Source organism: Alosa alosa, chromosome 8 (assembly GCF_017589495.1).
Source record: "Alosa alosa isolate M-15738 ecotype Scorff River chromosome 8, AALO_Geno_1.1, whole genome shotgun sequence".
Classification (NCBI taxonomy): Eukaryota; Metazoa; Chordata; class Actinopteri; order Clupeiformes; family Clupeidae; genus Alosa; species Alosa alosa.
Genome location: NC_063196.1, coordinates 21,593,725 through 21,618,485, shown reverse-complemented (window position 1 = coordinate 21,618,485; position 24,761 = coordinate 21,593,725). Strand labels below are relative to the sequence as shown.

General features: G+C 39.4%; 1 protein-coding gene across 10 annotated transcripts in view; it reads right to left on the bottom strand.

The window, feature by feature from the left end:
* The window catches only part of LOC125299802 (feline leukemia virus subgroup C receptor-related protein 2-like), a 50,799-nt gene that overhangs the window by 22,812 nt on the left and 3,226 nt on the right, over positions 1-24,761 (bottom strand). For 9 of the 10 annotated variants that reach the window (XR_007194450.1, XR_007194451.1, XR_007194454.1 and 6 more), the window contains exons 1-2: positions 21,457-22,351; positions 18,246-18,387 (exon numbers count right to left, since the gene is read on the bottom strand). Coding sequence is in view for 5 of the 10 variants with exons in the window: in XM_048251247.1 (XP_048107204.1) it covers positions 18,246-18,387; positions 21,457-22,080 (766 nt within the window). In the remaining 5 variants the exon portion in view is untranslated. Of the gene's footprint in view, positions 1-18,245; positions 18,388-21,456; positions 22,352-24,761 lie in introns of those variants that run through there. The other variant, XR_007194452.1, reaches the window with a different exon arrangement.

The following is a 24,761-nucleotide window of genomic DNA, read 5'->3' as shown; positions in this document are numbered from 1 at the left end:
AATCCGATATTCCGATATATCGGCCGATATATTTTTTTTTTTTTTTCAGAAACGCGCAACAAAACATTAACAGATTTCCCTAACATTAGTTATTTGTAGTTATTTATGAGTATTGACTAAAATAATATGATAATGCCTTTTAGAAACAAACTTGTTGATTTTTAAATAATATTGTCACAGTGGAACAGAGGAACATCGAAATATATTAAAGTTCTGATAAATAAAATGTGTAAAAATAGAAACTTAAGATATGAAACTTAGTCTTTTGAACAAAAACACAATAACAACAACAACCAAATCAAAGTTACCAGTAGGCCTATTAAAAGACTTGGTAAGCTTCATAAATATAACTTTGAACTAAGACTTAATAATTACAAAAAATAATGATGACATTATTACTATCATCATCATTTGTATTATCATTAAACAAGATTAAGGTCACTCCTAAAAGTTTGAGTGTGCGTGTGTAATAATTAGTCCCTATTGCCTTATAAGCTACCTTATAATTACAATGTCAGCTTGCTTATCCCTTTACCTGCACTTTTAAAATGATTTCCATCAAGCTACATTAAACCATTTTCAAATCATCAGTTGCTGCCTGCCTTCTAAAACCTACTATTTAGTGATCTAATTCCATGTAACTCGTTAATGCTGCGGTTGAGCGACAGTCTGAAAAGACACACTTGGCGTCATTGGATTTCACACTGCGTGTAAAAGAAAAGCTAACTTTCATGCACAAGCTAAGTTTTGCACAAGCTACGTTTGATACTTTTTCTCTAGGTCTAAATGTTCCCTCCTCGCACGTCTAACTTACATTTTACAATGCAGGGACTGTAACTACAGATATACTAGTTATAAATAGTAATCATTACTTTATTTAGGCAGAATTAGTTCGTTGTGGTTTCCAAGCTCATTAATGTTAACGTTAGCGGTCTTCCACTGATATTCATGGCATTAGCTAGCTTTGTGGTTAACTAGTCTATGATGAGCCATAATTTAGCAATGGGTAACATCATTCTGCAAATTGTAAAACATACGCTTTCAAAATAACAGGCCGGGGAGAGATGACACGTCTCACTGCTATAACTGTCACGCTATTAAAGAAATTCATCTTCAGTCACATTGTCAAAAGTTAAAAGGACAGACAGTCAACTACACTGTAACTAGATGTACCGCATAGCGGTACAAAATATGACCGCCGCTCAGTCCTGTACATCCGTTCCGCGAAAATAAATCACACTTCAATTTGTCTCCATATTTTACTCCATCCCCCACTCTTGAAACTTTTGTGTATGCTTGTTTGGCATGCCTGAGTGTGTGTGTGCGGCTGCACAGAAAGTAGCCTACTGGAGCTGAAAAGGTGAATAGATTGTAGAATAGCCAAAGAAGATGTAGCATTGTTATAAAACCTTTAAAATCTCTAAACAATCACAAGTAGGGCAGTTCATCACAGTTCATCCATTGCAACTGGATTGATGAAAGGTCACTTACACCTGTAGGCTACATTGTATTTGGGAAAAGCAAAAGGTATCAGCATAATGTTATTTATTTATTTATTTATTTATTTATTTATTTTTCGTGTATTTATAAACAAAAACATCTCTGTCAGTTCCATGCTGTTTTCAACAGCTATCAAAAACAAAGGTCATTTTTGGATGGATGGATTTTTTGTGAATGTTTCTTCTTCTACATAAGATTTTAGTCATCTTTAGTTCATGTAATACTTTATTGTCAATGCACAAATTAAGTAACAGTAGTCTGAAACGTTATTGTTAATGCACAAATTAAGTAACAGTAGCCTAGTCTGAAACGAAATGCTGTTTTACATCTAACCAGTGGTGCAAATAACTGACATGTCCAAATGGGCCTTGATGAAATGCGTCGCTAGACTGTTCATACACATTTTAACGGGCCAAAGTTGAAGAGCTTTTGTCTGTTATTGTTCGTGCAAAATATAGGCTGATTCATGTTCCCCTTGCATTGTGTAACTGAGGTCCATGGCTAGTCTGGGTTTCATCAGACCAAGCTCAATCTTTTAAGAAATCAAAAAAATAAATAGCGGGCAGATCAGGCTGGGTTCACCCAGCCTAGTCCATAGGCACCCGATATTGTTAAATTTTTCCGATTGAGATATACACGCTCTGGCTATTCTAAATGCAAAAATGCATCAGGGAGTTATGACAAAGCGGTAACTAACAAACTAGATCCTAATAGAAAGCTGTTAGCTTCCCTAAGCTACAGGTAGGATTATAAGGTAGGCCTATTTACAACATAAATTGTCAATAGGCTATGCTGGCTTACACAAATAAAATCTCCTTTGGAAACCAATGGCTTACGCCTTACAGTATCAAAGCGGACTTAAACTGCCATATCGCGGGCGAAAAATTGTAATAACATTCAAGCAGCTCCATGAGTCAAGGAAAGCGAATGAAGTAGCCACTTCTAGATGGGACCCACTACACAGTAGCTTAAGGTGTGTTGCTAAAGCAGCCATAATGAAATGAAGGTGTCATTGTTTGGATACTTCACCCACGCGTTTTTTTTAATTTCACAAGACTACAACTACCAAGCTGTAATCAAAGCACATCGATTCCCCTCTCACACCCTGCACGCACTTAAAAACAAAATAAACAAGTCTCAGTCTCACGCATGTATAGGCAAAACTGTATCAGACCCGGTTAATAGCGTTAGTAAATCTTCCATTGCACAGAATGATTTTGTAGCACGTGCAATAAATGACAGTCGAAAGATACAAACAGTACTGCTATCAATTTGCTTGGTATAACCGCATTTATAGTTTTCTACAAATGCAATCAATCAAATGCCTCCATCACTCAACTAACGCTAACGGTAACATTACCTAGGTCCTTATTGATATTACAAGATTAACGCATTACCTGCAGTAAAACCAAGCATGTCCGATAAACATCCTCAGATTTATTTCGGCTTCAAGAAGAAATGGGAATTACACTTCATGTGAACATCGTCCTATCCTTATTAGATGTCGCTGCGGTAAATTACAGTCCTTGTAGGAAGCGCCCATTGTTTTTCCAACCCACTTTTAACTTTCAACAAAATTACGTCTCACTGCAACGATCATGCCATCTAGTGGACAAACGACTACTTATCGCCAATACTTAAAATGCAGCCATGATGATGATGATGAATATTTATTTTGGCTTTCTTTTAATCCTACTGAATTTGTAATTATGTATCGGCCCGTTCTAATACCGATAGTATGTGGGTGCCTGTGTGTGTGCATGTGTATATGTGTGCACCGCCATTTACAGGCCAATGAGTGTACAGTCACTAAATGTACACATAACCTAATTTTTTAGACCCCCATGGATGAAATTCTACCTAAACTTGGCATACCCCCAGAGAATGCCAGGTCAATCATACACATAAAATTTGGTGCAGTTCTGAACATCTTAACTGAATATAGGGGCAATTAAAGCAGAATAATATTGCATTTTCATTTTTACCGAGGGGGGGGGTGCAAATCACAAATGAGTGATTATGAGCCAGGTTGATGTGGGCCCTTGAGACCAACATACCATAAAAGATTCTTCATCCTCAGTGCCACGGTTCAGGTAGTTATTTAGAAAAACTGTTTTTTTTTTTTTTGGTTCGGGGGCCGGGGTTGGGGGCTGGTGGTGGTCCCGAGGGGCCTAAAATGAAATTTTTCCGTAAAAGTCTAGTGGGGCTACATACCCACCAAATTTCATGTACCCGGTGGTTCGATTGTCCCGGTATCAATGACCAAAAATTCAGGAGTAGATGACAGGAAAAATTCTTGAATTATGTGCATGTGTGTGTGTACAAATTTATGTTTATGTGTGTGGGTGTGTGTGTGTGTGTGTGTATGTGCGTGCTTGTGTGTTTGCCTGCGTATGTGTGTTTGTGCATGCATGCGTACATATGTCTACTGTGTGAGTATGTGTCATACGTATGATTACTGTAAATGTATGTGTGTGCGTGTGTATCTGTTTATGCACATGTGTGCACATGGAATGGGTTAACATGACCCCTGGAGGCAAACATACGGAAAAAATTGGTCATCCTAGGCCCTACAGTTCTCAAGATATTCACAAGGAACTGTGTCTGCCCTACCCTCCTTTCGGGGGGTCCAGTCCAGCGGGGGGGCTACAGATCAAAACGAAGAATGACGGTTCCATGCTATCCATGTGGGGTTACATGCCCACCAAGTTTCGTGTACCCCGGTCTTTCAGTGTCCCGGGAATCATTGACGGAAATGTGGGCATGCGAAAAAAAAAAAAAAAAAAAAATCTGACTAAACCTATATGACCGCCGCTTCGCTGCGCGGCGGTCATAATAACGTAACGTAATTACTAGCTAATTCTACTTCACTCTCGACTTATTTAACAGCAGCAAAACTGTACATTGTTTTCACAAATTTTGTCATGCTTATGAGTTAAGAGAATTGATGGGGATGTTCTTTTAATTGTTAATTCAAGCAATGTATGTCTCGTGACCAAATCACCATGAACACACTTCACTGATGATCTCACTCGCGGATAACTGGTTCTCTCTGCCCGACTCTGGCTGGATCAGCAGGTTTGCGGGATGTGTGGGCGTTATCTGTGAGTGTTGCCAGCAGCAGGGGTGTAGAGTGCCCTCTGGTGGACAAACTATACAACGCCAACACTCATGACATGGTTGAAGGGTGTTTCGTCCGTCTTTTTTTTATTTTTAAAATATTCATTTATCGGCCATTATAAATGCCGATACCGATAGTTTGGAAAATGCCTAATATCGGCCCGCAGATAAATCGGTCGGGCTCTAGGGTAGGGTGTAAAGCAAGGAGACTGAAATGGACACTACCCTCATACCCATCCCGCTATACTGAGATCAGTTATTATGAAAGTAATTTTTTAAGAAAAAAAATCAAAAAACATTACTAGTGAGTTTGCGATCCTATTGGTTTGGTTGTAACCTTGAGCGTCCATTCCTATGACCGTACAGAGGAGAAGCGTTCTCTGTGGGGCCAAGAACATGATCTTGAGTAAGAGACCCAGATGGTCTGGCAATTAGTCAGCACAGATGGAGTCCTGTGGCTCCTGCTGAAACTTAGACAAGCTGCACAGGCACAAGTTGATACACAGCCAAAGAAAGTATGACACCCGGTCACAAAAAACAAAACAAAAACAGACTTGGCGCTTCAACACCGCTGACTTTGTTGTGTTCCTGATGGTGGTTTGATTATTTTCTTGTAAGGCACCAAGTACAAATTGTTTTCTACAACATCGGATTTCCGTAGTTTTTCTAATTATTGTTGGCAGGTGAGCAAAGAGTTTGTGAAGAGAAAACGGATCTGACAGAGGAGCGGTGATTCTGTAAATAGCTCAGACTAACATCCACTACATAATTACTTCAGAGTAATTTCAATGGGTGACTTTGACAGGGCATGAAGATTTAAAGTGACCGTGGTGTTGAGAAAGGCGTTATATAAAGCAAACTTATTATTATTATTAATATCATCATCATTATTATTATTATTATTATTATTATTATTATAACTAGAAAAGCATTTCCTGAAGGAAATACAGTGCATGCAAAGTTGTTGCTGGGTTGGTTGCTAGGGTAATTATAGTGGTTGCTATGCTATAAAGTGGTTGCTAGGCTGTTGCTAGGGTAATTATAGTGGTTGCTATGTTGTAAAAGTGGTTGCTAGGTTGTTGCTAGGGTACTTAAGGTGGTTGCTAGGCTGTTGCTAGGGAAATTATAGTGGATGCTATGCTATAAAAGTGGTTGCTCGGTTGTTGCTAGGGTACTTAAGTGGTTGCTATGCTGTTGCTAGGGTAATTATAGTGGTTGCTATGCTACAAAAGTGGTTTCTAGGTTGTTGCTAGGGTATTTAAGGTGGTTGCTAGGCTGTTGCTAGGATAATAAAAGTGGTTGCTAGATTGTTGCTAGGGTACTTAAGGTGGTTGCTAGGCTGTTGCTAGGGTCATTATAGTGGTTACCATGCTTTAAAATGTGTAAATAGTAAAAAAAAGTAAGAATAATTTGCAGCAAGAGCTACGTGTCGAAGTTTGAACCAAGTTTCTACGATAAGCGGTTCAAGCCAAATTAGGGCTTGGAAGAATAATAATAACTACAAATGCAATTCCAAGGAATTACCAGTGCATGAAAATGCTAAAGTTGTGATGTAAAATATCATGTATAGTTAAAACAGATAATACAGAGGTGTTTACTACGGTGATGCTAGGATAGACATGGTGGTTGCATAGCTTAATAAAAGTTGATAGTTTAAAAGTAGACTGTTTAAAAGCTGAATGATATTCAAATAGTTTAATGGCTGTGTAAAGGTAGATATTTGACGATAACTGAAAGTTGGAATGGCTCTAATGTTTGCTAGCAGTTATGCTAAGATTTTTAATTCTGCTAACCATGCTACTTAGCTAATGTTTTATAGCAGTGTTAGCAATGCTAACATGCTAACCATGTGACTTAGCTAACCTAGCTAATCATTTTTAGTAGTTATGCTAACTATGCTAACAATGCTAACCTAGCTAATCATTTTTAGCAGTTTTGCTAAAAATGCTAGCAATGCTAACTTTGCTAACCATGCTAACTAGCTACAGTGGGTAGGAGTCATAGTTGATGAAGTGTTGACGTAGTTGATGACAAGTTAAAAGTTGTTGATAGACAGCTAGTGAATGTATATAGTTTAAAAGTTTAAAAGTTGAATGTAAAAAGTTCAGTAGTTTAATGGGTTACATTGTTTAACAGTGGATTATTGTAGTGAGGACTTTTATTTTGAAACAGTTTTGGGCAGAAGAAACAGTTGAATAGGATGTGTAGTCTTAATTGACCCAGATTGTATGCTTAAAGCCTGAGGCTGCAGGTGGCCTGAACACCTGCCATAGGATTCTAATTGCTTAATGGCCGTATTATGACGTCATAATCGGCAATGTTAAGTCTATGGGGATTTTTAAAAAGTTTTTCTTTAATAGTTTAAAAAGTATAAAAGTTTCAAAGTTGAAAAGACATAGCAACCCGATCTGTTTGAAGACCTACGTTACAAAGTTTGAATGAAGTTTCTAAGTTAAACTGTTCAAGAGAAATTGCGTGCGGAAAAAGTGGTAAGCGGAATAATAATAAGAAGCCTAGGAAGAACAGTACAGTGCATTTCCATGCACTGTAATAATAGAGAATAAAAATAAGTCAGAAGAAGCCTAAGGAATAACAATACAGTGCATTTGCATGCACTGTAAAAACTAGAAAATGTAATTTCGAGGAAATTACCAGTGCATGAAAATATAAATATACTGTATTAACATAAAATGCCAAACAAACTTTTATTTGGAAACAGTTGGCAGGAGTCATAGTTGATAACAACTGACAGTTGAAATGTCTAAACAGTTAAATAGTTGAGTAGTTTAAATAGTTAAATTATTTAATAGTGAATTATTGTAGTGAGGACATTTATTTTGAAACAGTTGTGGGCAGAGGAAATAAGAACAGAATCTGTAGTCTTAATAGAGCCAGATTGTATGCTTAAAGCCTGAGACAGAGTATATAGTTTAAAAGTTGAATTTAGATAGTGTAATGGATGTGGATAGACAGAAAGTTGAATGGATGTTGATAGGCAGATTGTTTAATGGATGTTGGTGGATAGTTTAATGGGTGGATGAGTGAATGGTTTGAAGAGGATGAATGGATAGAAAGTTGGATGGAATGTGCCTTATATCCTTGTAGAATAGAGAGACATACTGTAGAGAGAGTTGGCCTAGTTAAGCAGAAAGCAGCTGAGGTGCAATCAGTTTAACTGGTCCTTTGATGGGTCCTAGTAGTGAGCAGCTGGAAGTTGATACAGGTGCAAATCAAGTTAATTAGCCCATTGTGATGTCATCAGCCCATATTAAGTCTATGGGGAAAAATAAGCTTGTTTTTTTTATTAATATCTCAAAAAGTATAAAGTTTACAAAAGTGAAAAATACATTCCCCACGTGTCCTTTTCAAGACCTATGTTAAAAAGTTTGAACGAAGTTTCTACGTTAAACGGTTAAAGCTGAATTAGATGCAGAAATTTGGTGGGAAGAATAATAATAACTAGAAAAGCATTTCCTGAAGGAAATACAGTGCATGAAAATGCAAAAATATGATGTAAAATATCATACAGAGTAAAAACAAACTATATTGGTTGCTAGGTAGATGAGGTTTAATATAGTTGGAATGACTGAACAGTTAAATAAGTGGATAGTTTAAATGGTTAAATTATTTAGGTAGATAGTTGACGATAACTGACACTTGGAATGGCTCTAATGTTTGCTAGCAGTTATGCTAACTATGTTAACAAAGATAATAATGCTAACCAAATTACTATCCTAACTAGCATGCTAACAATGTTAAAATGTTAAGTATGCTAACCATGTGACTTAGCTAACTTAGCTAATCATTTTTAGAACTTTTGCTAAAAATGCTAACTAACATGCTAGCATGCTAACCATGTTACTTAGCTAACTTAATTAATCATTTTTAGCAGTTATGCTAACTATACTAACTAGCATGCTAACTATGCCAACCATGTTACTTAGCTAACTTAGCTAATCGTTTTTAGCAATTATGCCAAATATGCTGACTAGCATACTAGCATGCTAACTATGCTAACCATGTTACTTAGCTAACTTAGCTAATCATTTTTAGCAGTTTTGCTAAAAATGCTAACAATATTAGCAATGCTAACATGCTAACTATGTTAACCATGCTAACTAGCTACAGTGGGTAGGAGTCATAGTTGATGATAAGTAACAGTTACAATGGCTGAACAGTTAAAAAGTTCAGTAGTTTAAAGGGTTAAATTGTTTAACAGTGAAATATTGTAGTGAGGACTTTTATTTTGAAACAGTTTTTGGCAGAGGAAGCAGTTGAACAGGATGTGTAGTCTTAATAGGGCCAGTTTGTATGCTTAAAGCCTGAGACTGGCAGTTGATCCAGGTGGCCCGAACACCTGCCATAGGATTCTAATTGCTTAACGGCCGTATTGTGATGTCATAATCATAATGTTAAGTCAATGGGGAAATTTTGATTAGTTTTTAATTAATAGTTTAAAAAGTATAAAAGTTACAAAGCTGAAAAATACATAGCACCCATGTCCTAAGTAAGACCTACGTAACATAGTTTGAATGAAGTTTCTACGTTAAACGGTTGAAGCTGCATTAAGTGCGTTAGAAGAAGAAGAAGAACTAGAAAAGCATTTCCTGAAGGAAATACAGTGCAAGAGTAAAAACAAACTATATTGGTTGCTAGGTAGATGAGGTTTAATATAGTTGGAATGACTCAACAGTTAAATAGGTGGATAGTTTATATAGGTAAATAATTTACTTGGTAGATAAGGTTTAATATAGTTGGAATGATTGAACGGTTAAATAAGTGGATAGTTTAAATGGTTAAATTATTTAGGTAGATAGTTGACGATAACTGACACTTGGAATGGCTCTAATGTTTGCTAGCAGTTATGCAAACTATATTAACAAAGATAATAATGTTAACCAAGTTACTATGCCAACTAGCATGCTAACAATATTAAAATGCTAAGTATGCTAACCATATGACTTAGCTAACTTAGCTAATTATTTTTAGCAGTTATGCTAACTAACATGCTAACATGCTAACTATGCTAACCATGTTACTTAGCTGACTTAACTAATCATTTTAAGCAGTTTTGCTAAAAATGCTAACTAGCATGCTAACATGTTAGCATGCTAACATGGTAATAACTGCTTAACCATGTGACTTAGCTAACTTAGCTAATCATTTTAAGCAGTTTTGCTAAAAATGGTAACTAGCATCTTAACATGCTAACTATCTTAACCATGTGACTTAGCTAACTTAGCTAATCATTTTTAGCAGTTTTGCTAAAAATCTTAACTAAGCATCTTAACATGTTAGCATGCTAACTATCTTAACCATGTGACTTAGCTAACTTAGCTAATCATTTTAAGCAGTTTTGCTAAAAATGGTAACTAGCATCTTAGCATGCTAACTATCTTAACCATGTGACTTAGCTAACTTAGCTAACTAGCTCCAGTGGGTAGGAGTCATAGTTGATGACAAGTAACAGTTACAATGGCTGAACAGTTAAAAGGTTCAGTAGTTTAAAGGGTTAAATTGTTTAACAGTGAAATATTGTAGTGAGGACTTTTATTCTGAAACAGTTTTTGGCAGAGGAAGCAGTTGAATAGGGTGTGTAGTCTTAATAGGGCCAGTTTGTATGCTTAAAGCCTGAGAATGGCAGTTGGGACAGGTGGCCCGAACACCTGCCATAGGATTCTAATTGCTTAACGGCTCTATTGTGATGTCATCAGCCCATGTTAAGTCTATGGGGAAATTTTGAACAGTTTTTAATTAATAGTTTAAAAAGTATAAAAGTTACAAAGCTGACAAATACATAGCACCCATGTCCTAAGTAAGACCTACGTAACATAGTTTGAATGAAGTTTCTACGTTAAACGGTTGAAGCTGCATTAAACGCGTTAGAAGAAGAAGAATAAGAAGAAGCCTAGGAAGAACAGTACAGTGCATTGTCATGCACTGTAATAAGAAGACGACTTCGGATAGCAGAACAGTGCATTTTCATGCACTGTAATAAGTCGGAAGAAGTCTAAGGAATAACAATACAGTGCATTTGCATGCACTGTAATAAGTCGGAAGAAGTCTAAGGAATAACAATACAGTGCATTTGCATGCACTGTAATAATAATAATAATAATAATAATAATAAGCAAGTCTAACTTTTGCATAGGTACCATGCTTAGGAACCTTAGCTTTCATCAAGGGGGTCTTATCACCTACCCAGAATATAAAGACTACCACAACTGTCCCCTTAAATGTTGTAGGTTGTTTATATGTTTGCAGATAAAGGCTTACGTAGTTAGTGGCAATTCCTTCGGGTCTGGAAATTAAGTAATTGTATGATGGATCACAAGGAGTCAGTTGACAGCTGTTAACATGCTGCTATGTCAGTGTCAACTGTCCTGCATCCATATGTCAGTGGAAACTTCCACTTGAAACAGAATAGAAATTTCCATTGAAGATTAGCCTGGCTAGCGCCACCACTTCTCAATGAGACGTGGTCTGGGAACCAAACGTTCATTTTCTCGTATTTGAAAAAAATACCCAGATCCGTTTATTGGGTGCCACGGATGTCTATCAAATGCGTCTGTGCATAGCTCATCATCGTCTTGCTTTCCCCCCTGTTCTGTGATTGGTTCCCTATCTGAGGCAAAAATTAGGGCGGTAGTTTCCAGGCTGCCTTAGCAGCGTGAATCAAATCGCGCGCAAGGCAGCATGGGAACACCCAGGCTAATTGAAGATTGCGCAGCTAGATAAAATAAATGGTGTAAAATACATGGAAAATTCACAACCACAAAATACATTTCAGAGCATTTGTTGGTTTTTTTTTTTTCAAAAGAATTTGACCCAGGAAATTCTGAGAATGTGGCAATACTAAGGATTAGGTTTAATACCACAATAAATCAAATCTAGTTTAAGCTCATACAGTGTACAAATGACAAATCTACAGGTTGCATTTTTAAACAATCAACTGCTGTAGTTGTGTCACTACACTGACTGTAGGGTGGTTCCAACCAAGTTCTGACAGATCGTTCAAGTCATGTCACATTTATTTATAATGCATTTTTGTGCAACCCAAAGCGCTCCACACACAGACATCAAGGCATAAACAGACAAATGAACAAATTGACAAATATAGAAACAAAATGCTGGACAGAGCGGCGTGATTCGCCAGCGTACTCGTACCCAGACATTAAAGGCCCATTCACACCAAGAACGATAACGATGACGATAACTATAAATAAATATCGTTCTCGTTAATATGAATGACGACGTTCACACATAAACTATAACGATAACGACATGAAGAACTATATCGTTGGGGATCACTTTCAGAGCGATTTTCACAACGATAAAATACTAATAGCCAATCAGAACCCATCGAATTTTAGCCGTCACATTTATTAACACAAGGAGAGACTTTGTTTATCGTTGTTCAGTGTGAACGGTTTTATCGTTATGGTTATAGTTGTCATTATCGTTATCGTTCTTGGTGTGAATGGGCCTTTAGACAGGAAACAAACAAATGAAGAATAATAAAAAGTAAATAAATAAATAAAAATCTTTAAGTGAAATTCAATCAGTTCATTGGTTAGGCCTAACATTATATTGAACAGCAGCATGGTGTTCATTGAACAGTCCAAACTGCAAGCAACATTTGGCTGTAGCGTGGTGCTCAATCCAACCAGGCAATGCTAGGGCAACTGGAGGGCTCCAGAATCACAAGTCAGCTGCCAGCGACTTCTCTGGGATACAAGCAAAACCAGACTCTGGAAAGCTAGCCCACTGACCAGCAGCTCAGTGAAGCTCAAATAGCATCGGGTCCCAATAACCAGTGTGAAACTGAGCACGAACTGCTCCATTCACACAGAGGCAAAAGTAGGCAGACAGCTTGGTGGACATTTCCACTGGAAACAGCGAGACAGGTCCCACACAGAAGAGCCTGTGTCCAAGTCTGATCTCTCTAACCAGGCGCTGGAGCAGCAGCTCAGTAGGGTAGCTGTCCAGGGGGACAGCGATGGATCTCACAGACCCAAAGGTCATCCCCCTGTCTTCTTTTCTGTCAAACAACTCCCCCTATCTGCACCGCTTGCATACTAACGTTGGAGACTTTCTAATGAGGAGAAAAGACTCCTCCAAAGAAATGCATGGGGTAAGTTTGTAACGGCAATATGGCAGTAGTCTCTACACATATCCCGCACCTTCCTGTATGCCTCCCCATTCACTTGAATTAGAGCCCGACCGATAAAGGATTTTGAAGGCCGATACCGATACAAATATTTGTTGATTTAAAAATCCGATATTCCGATATATCGGCCGATATTTTTTTTTTTTTTCCAGAAACGCGCAACAAAACATTAACAGATTTCCCTAACATTAGTTATTTGTAGTTATTTATGAGTATTGACTAAAAAATAATATGATAATGCCTTTTAGAAACAAACTTGTTGATTTTTTAAATAATATTGTCACAGTGGAACAGAGGAACATCGAAATATATTAAAGTTCTGATAAATAAAATGTGTAAAAATAGAAACTTAAGATATGAAACTTAGTCTTTTGAACAAAAACACATTAACAACAACAACCAAATCAAAGTTACCAGTAGGCCTATTAAAAGACTTGGTAAGCTTCATAAATATAACTTTGAACTAAGACTTAATAATTACAAAAAATAATGATGACATTATTACCATCATCATCATTTGTATTATCATTAAACAAGATTAAGGTCACTCCTAAAAGTTTGAGTGTGCGTGTGTAATAATTAGTCCCTATTGCCTTATAAGCTGCCTTATAAGCTACCTTATAATTACAATGTCAGCTTGCTTATCCCTTTACCTGCACTTTTAAAATGATTTCCATCAAGCTACATTAAACCATTTTCAATCATCAGTTGCTGCCTGCCTTCTAAAACCTACTATTTAGTGATCTAATTCCATGTAACTCGTTAATGCTGTGGCTGAACGACAGTCTGAAACGCACACTTGGCGTCATTGGATTTCACACACGTGTAAAAGAAAAGCTAACTTTCATGCACAAGCTACGTTTTGCACAAGCTACGTTTGATACTTTTTCTCTATGTCTAAATGTTCCCTCCTCGCACGTCTAACTTACATTTTACAATGCAGGGACTGTAACTACAGATATACTAGTTATAAATAGTAATCATTACTTTATTTAGGCAGAATAAGTTTGTTGTGGTTTCCAAGCTCATTAATGTTAACTTTAGCGGTCTTCCACTGATATTCATGGCATTAGCTAGCTTTGTGGTTAGCTAGTCTATGATGAGCCATAATTTAGCAATGGATAACGTCATACTGCAAATTGTAAAACATACGCTTTCAAAATAACAGCCTGGGGAGAGAGGACGCGTCTCACTGCTATAACTGTCACGCTATTAAAGAAATACATCTTCAGTCACATTGTCAAAAGTTAAAGGACAGACAGTCAACTACACTGTAATAACGTAACGTAATTACTAGCTAATTCCGCTTCACTCTCGACTTATTTAACAGCAGCAAAACTGTACATTGTTTTCACGAATTTTGTCATGCTTATTTGAGTTAAGAGAATTGATGGGGATGTTCTTTTAATTGTTAATTCAAGCAATGTATGTCTCGTGACCAAATCACCATGAACACACTTCACTGATGATCTCACTCGCGGATAACTGGTTCTCTCTGCCCGACTCTGGCTGGATCAGCAGGTTGCAGGATGTGTGGCGCGTTATACACGAGTGTTGCCAGCAGGGACGGTGTAGAGTGCCCTCTGGTGGACAAACTATACAACGCCAACACTCATGACATGGTTGAAGGGTGTTTCGTCCGTTTTTATTTTATTTTTAAAATATTCATTTATCGGCCATTATAAATGCCGATACCGATAGTTTGGAAAATGCCTAATATCGGCCGATAAATCGGTCGGGCTCTAACATGAATAAAACAAATGATGCCTGATAACTGCCCAAAGTGTGTTGCAAGATGGCCGCCGAATGGGGGGAACTGCCTAAAAGGACTTTGCTGTAGTCAACTGACCAAGGTCTGGTAGATACATGCCAGATCGTTCAAGGGTAATCCCCTAAAGGGGACTGTCTTCTTTTCTGTCGAACAACTCCCCTAGTTGCACCACTTGCATACTAAGTAACATCTGTTTTGCTTTTGGTCTTATCTCCACAGATCTCTCACCCAGTCACTGACACCACAAAGGAGAGCACAAAGAGGAGAGGCCGCTTCTCGGGCGGATGCCTGTTGTTATCTCTACTGTGGCTCAACTGAATTCCAGGGGCTAAAGCATGTGTGAGAAGTTCCAAATACCAGAAATTCTCAAATGTTGCTGCATTACAGCTTATGGGATGCATGTGTAATGTTGCTAAACCAATTCAGAGGGCCATCTTTTCGTAATGGTCACAACTATTTAATAACTAAATAACTATTTAATAACTAAATAACTGTCAATCAACTGTGAGTATTTACAAATGACAAATGCAAAATATACTCTTCTCCTTCAATGCCAGTACCACATTCTCCTAATTGACTACTAATATGGCTAGTGTACTGTATGTGACAAGTTGCTGCGATCACAACTATTGACGCTATTAGTACTACCGCCAAAACTACTCTATCCTACACCTTTTTTAATTAACATGTTAACATGTCATAAAATATGATTCATCTGATTCAGGAAATGATATCTGTACAAACCAACTTTGTGCATGCTGATCTGTGAACACAGGGCTGTTATGCTTCCAGCCAGCTGGAACGGACCATGTGTTGAGCCAACTTTTTTTTTTTATCCGATTAAGGTTTGATTTATTTTCATAGGTGTAGCCACATGAGCAAGCTCTTCCATGGACAGCATTTGATAAGGGTATGTGTGTGTGTGTGTGCTTGCGGGCATGTTTGTGTGTGTGTGTGTCACAGACCTTGGCAAAGGTTCCCGATAAGGATGCCATTTTTTTTCAAATAAACAATGGATGGGAAAGATGAGAGGATGTGTGTGTGTGTGTGTGTGTGTGTGTGTGTGTAAGAATACAATCCTTTGTTGTAGTTTTCTGTTTAACTGTGTGTTTGTTTGTCTCTCTCTCTCTCTCTCTGTGTGTGTGTGTGTGTGTGTGTGTGTGTGTGTGTGTGTGTGTGTGGGGGGGGGTGTGTGTGTGTGTGTGTGTGTGTGTGTGTGTGGGGGGGGTGTGTGTGTGTGTGGGGAGGGTGTGTGTGTGTGTGTGTGTGTGTGTGTGTGTGTGTGTGTGTGTGTGTGTGTGTGTGTGTGGGGGTGTGTGTGTGTGTGTGTGTGTGTGTGGGGTGTGTGTGTGTGTGTGTGTGTGTGTGGGGGGTGTGTGTGTGTGTGTGTGTGTGGGGGTGTGTGTGTGTGTGTGTGTGTGGGGGGTGTGTGTGTGTGTGTGTGTGTGGGTGTGTGTGTGTGTGTGTGTGTGTGTGTGTGTGTGTATACTGGAAGGCTCCACTATCTGCAGAAAACACAGTTTTCATTTGTTGTCCTTTCTTCTGCACATGACTTGGCCATGTCCTCACTGCCCCCCTCGCCCTTGTTTCTTACTTTGGCTGCTTCCACAATCACATTCAGCTAAACTGTACAACACTTTGTTCTTGGCTGTAGGGCTGGGACGGCATGGATGTTTTCTTACCGCGGGTTCGAGGTATCCCCCACACACACACACACAAAAAAATGGATTATGGATTATGAATTTTGTGCCGCCATCAGCAATCACAGCCAATTACACTTTAGACAGCCGCAGCAACTTCAAAGACCACTGGACCAAATGCTTCAGACATGAAAGAAATAAGCAGTTTATCAACAAGGCTATCGCAAACTGTTACATTCATGACGCTAATGTGAATGTTACAACGTAGGTACAAGTGACCGAGGTATTGCGGTAATGCGGTTACCTTCACAGCCCTACTTAGCTGGTGAAGTTCCTAGGCTATGGCTTGCTTATAGGGTTGCAAAATTCCGGGAATTTTCAGTTGGAAACTTTGGGAATTAACGGGAATATACGGGAATTAATGGGAATAAACGGGAATTAATAGGAATAAACTGGGAATTTTTAATATGGCAAGTTAGTCTATAACAGGGAACTTAAATGTAGTGGACAAAACCCCATCTTGCAGCATAATACTAGTTAAAACAACCTGATTTAATGCAATTTCAGTCAAATTTCTACCCTGCATATACGTCAATCCCATGCACACAGCAATCATCATAGGCTACTAGACGTAAAGGAAACCTATGGTGCGTTCATGTGCATGGGGAAAATAAATTCCCAGTGAAAACATCATCTCGTGGGAATAGCTGGTGTGAAACTGGGAGAAGTTTCCCAGAGTTGCCCAGTTATGGGCTTGTCGTCACTTTTGTCCTCATTCAAATTGGGGAACGTCATTTTGCACTGTAATTAAACTGTAATTAAACTGTAATGGGACGATTAATCTGATTAAGCTTGACAACTTATATATAATTTACATAATCTATAAGGTTTGGTTGGGGTGGTATGTAAACTGATAGTCAAGATAGTTAATGTTCCAACCAATTGGATTTTGTTGTTGAGTGGCGTGGTGCATCTTGGGCAGTTCAGTGGTTTCAGTGCTAGCTTAGCACGCTAGTAAACCATATGCAGAGAATGGGATTCCCGCTAGCATGGTAGCTAGCTTTGTATGCTAAGCGAAGCGAAAATATGAACAAACAAATCATATTGGTTATTATGAAACAAAATGTTAATGCTTGTATATGAAAAAGTAGGAATTACCAAAAATTCCCAGTTAATTCCTGTAAATTTCCATTAATTCCCATAATTTCCTTTAATTCCATTAACGTTTCCAATTTGGAATATTTCCAAAATTCCCCAGCTTAACTTCCCATGGAAAGTTTCCAGTAAGTTTCCGGAAATTTTCCGCCCCTTTGCAACCCTACTTGCTTACAACAGTGTCAACCTTGTCCACTGATTAACGACCTTAGAACCTATCTTATCCAATGGCTATTTTTAAATCATACCAGCATCACTTTACCAGATGGTCAATACTAGAAACCAGATATTTCTTTGGTGTCTGGGCTGTCAATTTGCCCATTTCAATGAAGCAAACTATTTTTGGGTTAAATGTGAATGAATGTTTTTTTCGGGAGTCATGTGAGACCATGGGGCTGGGACTTGCCAACAAACCCCGCCCTAAAAGTCCTCTTTACTGAGCTGCCTGGAAGGAAGTTTCTTTCCTTTGATCTGTGTTTGACCCTTCCTCCTTTGACTTCATCTCCTGCTCTCAATGTGAAAGGGAGCAGAGGCTTTTTGTCCCCAGACGTTCCCTTTTTTCCCCCTTATTTTCTTTTGGTCATTCCCGCTGGAAAGCGGAAGAGGCTATGATTACAAAAAGACTTTCATATCTCTTTGTCAACCCTTTTTAATTTCCTGTGAAGATACCTTATGACTTCTGATCAAACAGAGCAACCACAGTATATGAAGACTGGTTCATGCGGCTTCATGCTGTGCATTAGACATTGACCGCATTTTCACAGCAAACATATGAGACAGGAGAAAGTCAAACAGACATCAATTCAAACACAATTAACAAATTGTTATGAGTTATGAGATGAGCTTTTGAGATGAGATGAACTCAGTGAGCATGTTTTGCAATACATACCAATGACCACCAGGACAAAGAGCAGAGTAGCCACACCAGCGGTTATGTAGAACATCACACGAATGTGGTGTGCCAACTCGTCCATGTCGTCCACATTTGGCACCAGGATAGGGGGAACTAGGAAGCCAATGGCAATGCCAAGCTGTAGGAAGAAGGTCAGAAGGCACACGGATGAGTTTCTGAGCTTGCCATGTTATCATGGTTCACAGGCCATCTTACATGTATACTGATAAGCTATGACTCAAGTTAAGATAAACTGATGCGTAACTATTAAGCCTCAGTTCATTACACTGGAGAAGTCTATCGAAACAAAAATGTGTTCCACTACATTACAGTGTAAACTGTGAAATGACCAACTCGGAGTAGAACTTTTTTATTACAATGACATGTTATCACTGTCTGTGAGCCCTGGTGATTGCAAATGAATAGCTGAATAGATACATCAAATGAATCAATACAGGTCAGCTACTCTTAAGTTACTGTTTGCTGTTAATGTCTGACTTTAGCTTTCCCAGGCCTAAATCGTCTACATGTCATAATCTGATTGTGAGAGTAGGCGTATTAACTTCTTTCCCCGAGCCCCCAACAGAGAAGGTTATTGTCATTTATGAACTGGGCGTTCATTGACTCAACACACAGCAAACACACAGGGCCATCGTGGCAGTGGAGGGCGAAACATGCCCTGTGGTCCAGTGACACAAGCATGTAACCTTGCCATGGGATGGGTAGTGCCGTACAAACCCTTCTCAAACTGAGGGCAACAGGTGAGTTTGCACAAGGTGGTAAATTATAAAGAATAACAGTTTATTCTACATAATTTGTTTCAACTATGACTTTTAAGAGGCCACTCATTTACACGTACACACAAGATTCAAACTAGCTGGGTATCGCCAGAGAATGTCTAATAAGGGGAGAACTGCCACTCTCGGAAAACTTCCGGTTTCTGAACTGGTTGCAGTTCTTTCTGTGGTTCCACATGAGGGCGCCATCCCACGAAAGTGCAGAATGCATGGAGGTCTATGGAGCTGTACCCCTCAAAATCCACTTTTCTTGGGATATATTTTTTTTTCAAGTAATTTGAGTATTGCATTCGAAAGGGGAGGCAAAGAAAATACACTTGGTTGAGTATTATATTTTTTAAAGTCACTTAATTGTTCTAAAAAGCCTTTCAAATGTGTCAATGACGTCATTCATTAGCACAATGCTAGCGTGTTATGTGCAACAACGACCCAACCTGTAAGAAATCAAAAGGACATAAGTACTCGTTCATTCAACTTTTGACCTATAACCCATGTTGAAGTTATACAAACTACAATCAAATCTGAGATTTGTCAACGACAATCAGGTGAAAGAGACCAATTTAGCTGTCTAGCTCCATTGACTCCCATTCATTCTGCACTCATGGCGATCGCCCCCAGTGGAACTCTGGTGGAACTGCATCCAAAATTCGGTACAATGGGACTTAATACGGAGTGGCAAGGCTCTCCGTAGACGGGCTCTGGTATAGCTCAAAAGCTCTCACCCTGCTCTACACTATATTTTTAAATGCATTCCATTTGTGTGTGTGTGTGTGTGCTTCACCTTCAACAAAGCCACTTGAGTTATCACTTGCAAGAAAAGTCTCCATGTGTTATGATTTAAGACCAAGTGGTAATAATCTCATACTGTATTGATCCTAAAAACTCCTTTGTGCTGTATCCAAGAAGTTTATTAGCAATCTATATAACTTCCTAAGCTTCTTTTTGAACGTTTAAATTCTTGGAGAGATTTCCTGCACAACTGAGTATTAAAGGGTTAAAACAAATCCTGATATTGTTGTTGAAGTCTTATTTTCTAGAACTGTACTTCACATCAATAACTAGACTTATCGTCTTAAAAATGATCAATAGACCTGCTGCTCGATCATGTGTTTCAATGACCAGGGAACTTTTATCAATAGAATATCAATAGAATATGAAAAAACATCACAAGAGAAAAGTCATGCACAAACATCCCCTCATCACGTCACCTGATAGTGTGTATCTCAACTGTACACATTAAGACATAGCTATAGAGATCAGCAAGGCAAAATCATTCTAATCAGCAAGTGTGGAATCTACTTCAGAACAATGGATTTATTTTCCCATTTTAATCCTGTTTTTTTATGTTTTTTTAATGAATCAGTACAATGTAGGGGGCTGTTCAATGGACACAAAATAACATTAGGATAATCTACTAGGGACATACTATAGGCTTGATGTCTTTACGGATGCATGAGCAATGAAGACTGAAGATCAGGTTCTATTCCTGTTCATTCATTGCACACGTCAAAACAAGAAGCCTGACCCAGGAAAAGCACTAGTCTCCAAACACAGTGACATCATCCTCTTATCATACCAATGATACCGTCCTCATATCATATTGCTTCGTGTGACTGTTTCCTCATATTTCTAAAGGAGAGTACACATCACAGTAAGAGTAAAAAGCTGCTTTTGGTCGAAATGAAAATGACTCAGTCAGAAACGGATTACCTGCTGAACTGTTGTATCTAGGGCACATGGAGTGCTTGAACTCTCCCCTCTGCTCTACTGAACTTTGAGCTTTTAGGCTCAAAATAAACTGGACTGTTCTCAACAAAAGTGCTTCAGCAAGAAGTCAAACAAGCTAGAATACATATTATCCAGTGTAAACGCAATAAACTCAAAGATACACTGCCCGACTTAGGCTACAGTAGTTCACCCAAAAACCAAACAAATAAATTTTACCTCATGACAGTGAAAGCCTGTATTAGGTTTGCTTGTCTATCTAACACCGGCTGCAGAAAAGGGGTGGTCATCATTCACCTTCCCTCTATAGAAACAGAGCCTCTCTCACAAGCCCATAATACAGACAAGTAAATCCAATTATGTCTACTACAGGCATGAAGTAAAAATAATGTTTTCATAGATGGGTGAACTCTTTCAAAACATGCCGTAGCCAGCAAATTAAAAGAAGAAAATGTAAGGGTTACTAATATGTGCTCAATTGCTTTTGTAAAACACACAATCTAGGACTGTACTATTACTGTATATACGTCTCTTCTTCCATATCCCTTCATCACACAATAAAGGCAAAACCTGGCCTAACATACCCTATGGCATGCATACTCTCTCACCCTCACATGCAGGCAAAATAGAGCTATACAATGGCCATGACAAAATATACTAAGACCCAGGGTAAACACACAACACACCTGATTACCCAACACTCCAATGGAGCAGGCAGTGGAAACTTCATTCTCTCCAAACCACACCGATGCCAAGCGAGGTGGGATTCCCAGGATGAACACAGTGCCCACTGAGCAAACAAACTGCCCAAAAAACGTCAAGGGAAACAGGTCTGGCGCTGCGCTGCCAACCTTCGCCCAGGCGCCGATGCAGTTGAAGGCCGCCCCAGTAAGGACCACGTCCCGCATGCCGCGTTTGTCGAGCATCCACATGACTGGCACAATGAGTGGGACGTAGGTAAGCAGGTAGATCATGGAGAGCCAGTCCAGGGCCATGTTGTCGATGCTGTAGAAGCGAATGAAGATGTTCCCGACTATGCCGTACTGGAGCCACATGAAGGCATTGCTGGCTGAGTAAGCGCTGAACAGGAAGAGCATTATCCAGCGGTGCCAGTACACGCGCGTCTCTGTCTTGGACACCAGACCCACACGTTCCCCAGCCTCTATGGTCAGCGGTGAGCCCAGTGGGCCGGTGGGCAGCAGCTTGTTGTTGGCCTTGGTGGGAAAGAACTCCCTACTGTGCTCGAGGGCACCCGCTGGGCTCTTGCTCATCTCTGAGCTTCTGCTTACTACTTCATTGCTTTGAGGCATTGAGTGTTATCGGTGGGCCGGAGTTACGTAGGCTTGCAGCCAATCACAAGTGTTTATACCCTTATAACCAATATGACAACAACAAACAGTTCTCTTTTCTTCCTTAACTTCTTCTATTGCCTTTCGCTTTCGGTTTGGCCACAGATTCGGCTGGTGCTCCTGTCACAGGATGTCAGGGGAGGAGGGGGGGTGTTCCCTCAGAATGTGTGAGGTGAGAAAAAAAAAGCAGCTGGTCTCATGGGTCGTTCTGGCAGCACTAGTTTTCATGCCTGATCACTTTCAACCGTATGCGTGAATTGTCCAGACGTTCCAGTATATATCACCTCACACCAAGTCATGTGACACAAAATCTTCTTGGAACTCGCACCTCCCTCACTCGCCAATACCAAGACCCCTCCCACCAACTGTACCATATGTCTTGACTTGCAATGTTGCAATACAATCTTGACAATCAAACATGAGCTGTGAGACGGGGCTGGACAGGACCTCACTGACCTTTCTCCTACTGTGACACAGGGCTGGACAGGACATCACTGAACTTTCTCCTACTGCTTCCATCTATTCCTAGCTGATCTATCAGAGTGCACGGGTGCACTTTTTTACTCTGCTGGTGATGTTTTCTTAAGGACCATCCCAAGAGATTCTGACAACACCTGCTGGTTGTTGGTGAGAAAATCAGAGTCAATTCAAAAGCCCATGTTAATGAGAGTAAATGCTACGATGATCGCACAGATGCAGGCATTAAATCCAAGCATATATTTTATATAGAGCAGTAGCACAGGCGATATATTGACAGTTATGTTAAAGAAACGTCAACATAACATGAGACACAAGATCAGGAGATGACTATTTATTGTAGACCAACGCAATACAGCCGCTTTTGTACAGCACAGACTTGACCAAAAAGAACAAGAACACTGAGCATACTGTCTGAACAGATTCAGACATATTGACGTATGCCTATGAGCTAGACATCATTTACCAAACCTCCACATAGCATGACAAGGACAAGAGCTTAATCATGGAATAAAATGCAAGCAGTCGATAGCATTGATATTCGTTCACATAGTGATCTTCCAACTTTTCTAAGACAGTTCGTCGGATGTGTTTCACCTCAGTTTTAATCTAACAATACTAGAGAGCCATGACTCAATGCTTGCCTTGTAGAAAATTACAATGCATTTTGGTCATGGACAACTGTTTGTCCTAAAGTTTCCCCCTCTGTATTTATAACCCCTTCCCTATTGTTGGGCCAAGGCTAAGCTCTCTCAGATTCATTCTCAGGCATGATTTATTATCACTTGGTGCTGGATTGTGCCTGTCAGGCTTCCTCAAGGCAACTGTCTCCGGGTTTCTGAGTAGGTAAGGTAACTGAGTCCGGTATAGATTATTACAAAAGAGGACGATGCAAACAGGCCATCAGCCTGATAATGGGGATCATGCAAATGTTTTCTCATTATGACCGGCCACAAGAAGTTTAAGTTTTAATCTGACTAAATCTTTAGTCAGATTTTTTTTTTTTTTTTTTAAGATGCCCAAATTTCCGTCAATGATTCCGGGACACTGAAAGACCGGGTACCACTAAACTTGGTGGGCATGTAAACCCCACATGGATAGCATGGAACCATTGTTTTTCGTTTTGATCTGTAGCCCCCCCGCTGGACTGGACCCCCCGAAAGGAGGGTAGGGCAGACACAGTTTTCTGTGAATATCTCGAAAACAGTAGGGTTTAGGAGGACCATTTTTTTTTTGTATGTTGATCACAAGGGGCCATGTCAACCCATTCCATAACCACTCATTTCATGTATAGCGCCACCTAGTTAAACACAAAAAAGTAAAAATGAGGTGTTGTAATTGAAGGTATCTGTGACCTAACATAGGTCAGTGTAGGATCATTATGACACCCTCTGTATGCACGCCAAGTTTTGTGGAATTCCGTTCATGGGGGGCCACACAATAAATTAATTTATGTTACTATACACCAACTGGCCTGTAGGTGGCCGGAGACAGTTTTCTGTGAATATCTCAAGAACCGTAGGGCCTAGGAGGTCCACCTTTTTTATGTATGTTGGTCTTAAGGGGGCATGTCAACCCATCCCATTATCACTTATTTCATGTATAGCCACCTAGTTAAAAAATTAAAAAGCAAAAATGAGGTGTTTTCATCACAATATCTCTGGCTGACAAGGTCAAAACTGCACCTAAATTAAAAGTGTAGGATCATTATGACACCCTCGAATGCATGCCAAGTTTTGTGTACTTTCGTTCATGGGGGCCTTACAATAAAATAATTTATGTGTACATTTAGTGACGTACACCAACAAGGATTTCGGGACACTGAAAGACCGGGGACACAAAACTTGGTGGGCATGTACCCCCACATGGATAGCATGGAACCGTCATTTTTCGTTTTGATCTGTAGCCCCCGGCTGGACTGGACCCCTCAAAAGGAGGGTGGGGCAGACACAGTTCTCTGTGAATATCTTGAGAACTGTAGGGCCTAGGATGACCATTTTTTTACGTATGTTTGCCTCCAGGGGTCATGTTAACCCATTTCATGTACAAACAGATACACACACACACATACATTCACAGTAATCATACGTATGACACATACTCACACAGTAGACATATGTACGCTTGCATGCACAGGCACATACGCAGGCACACACACAAGCACG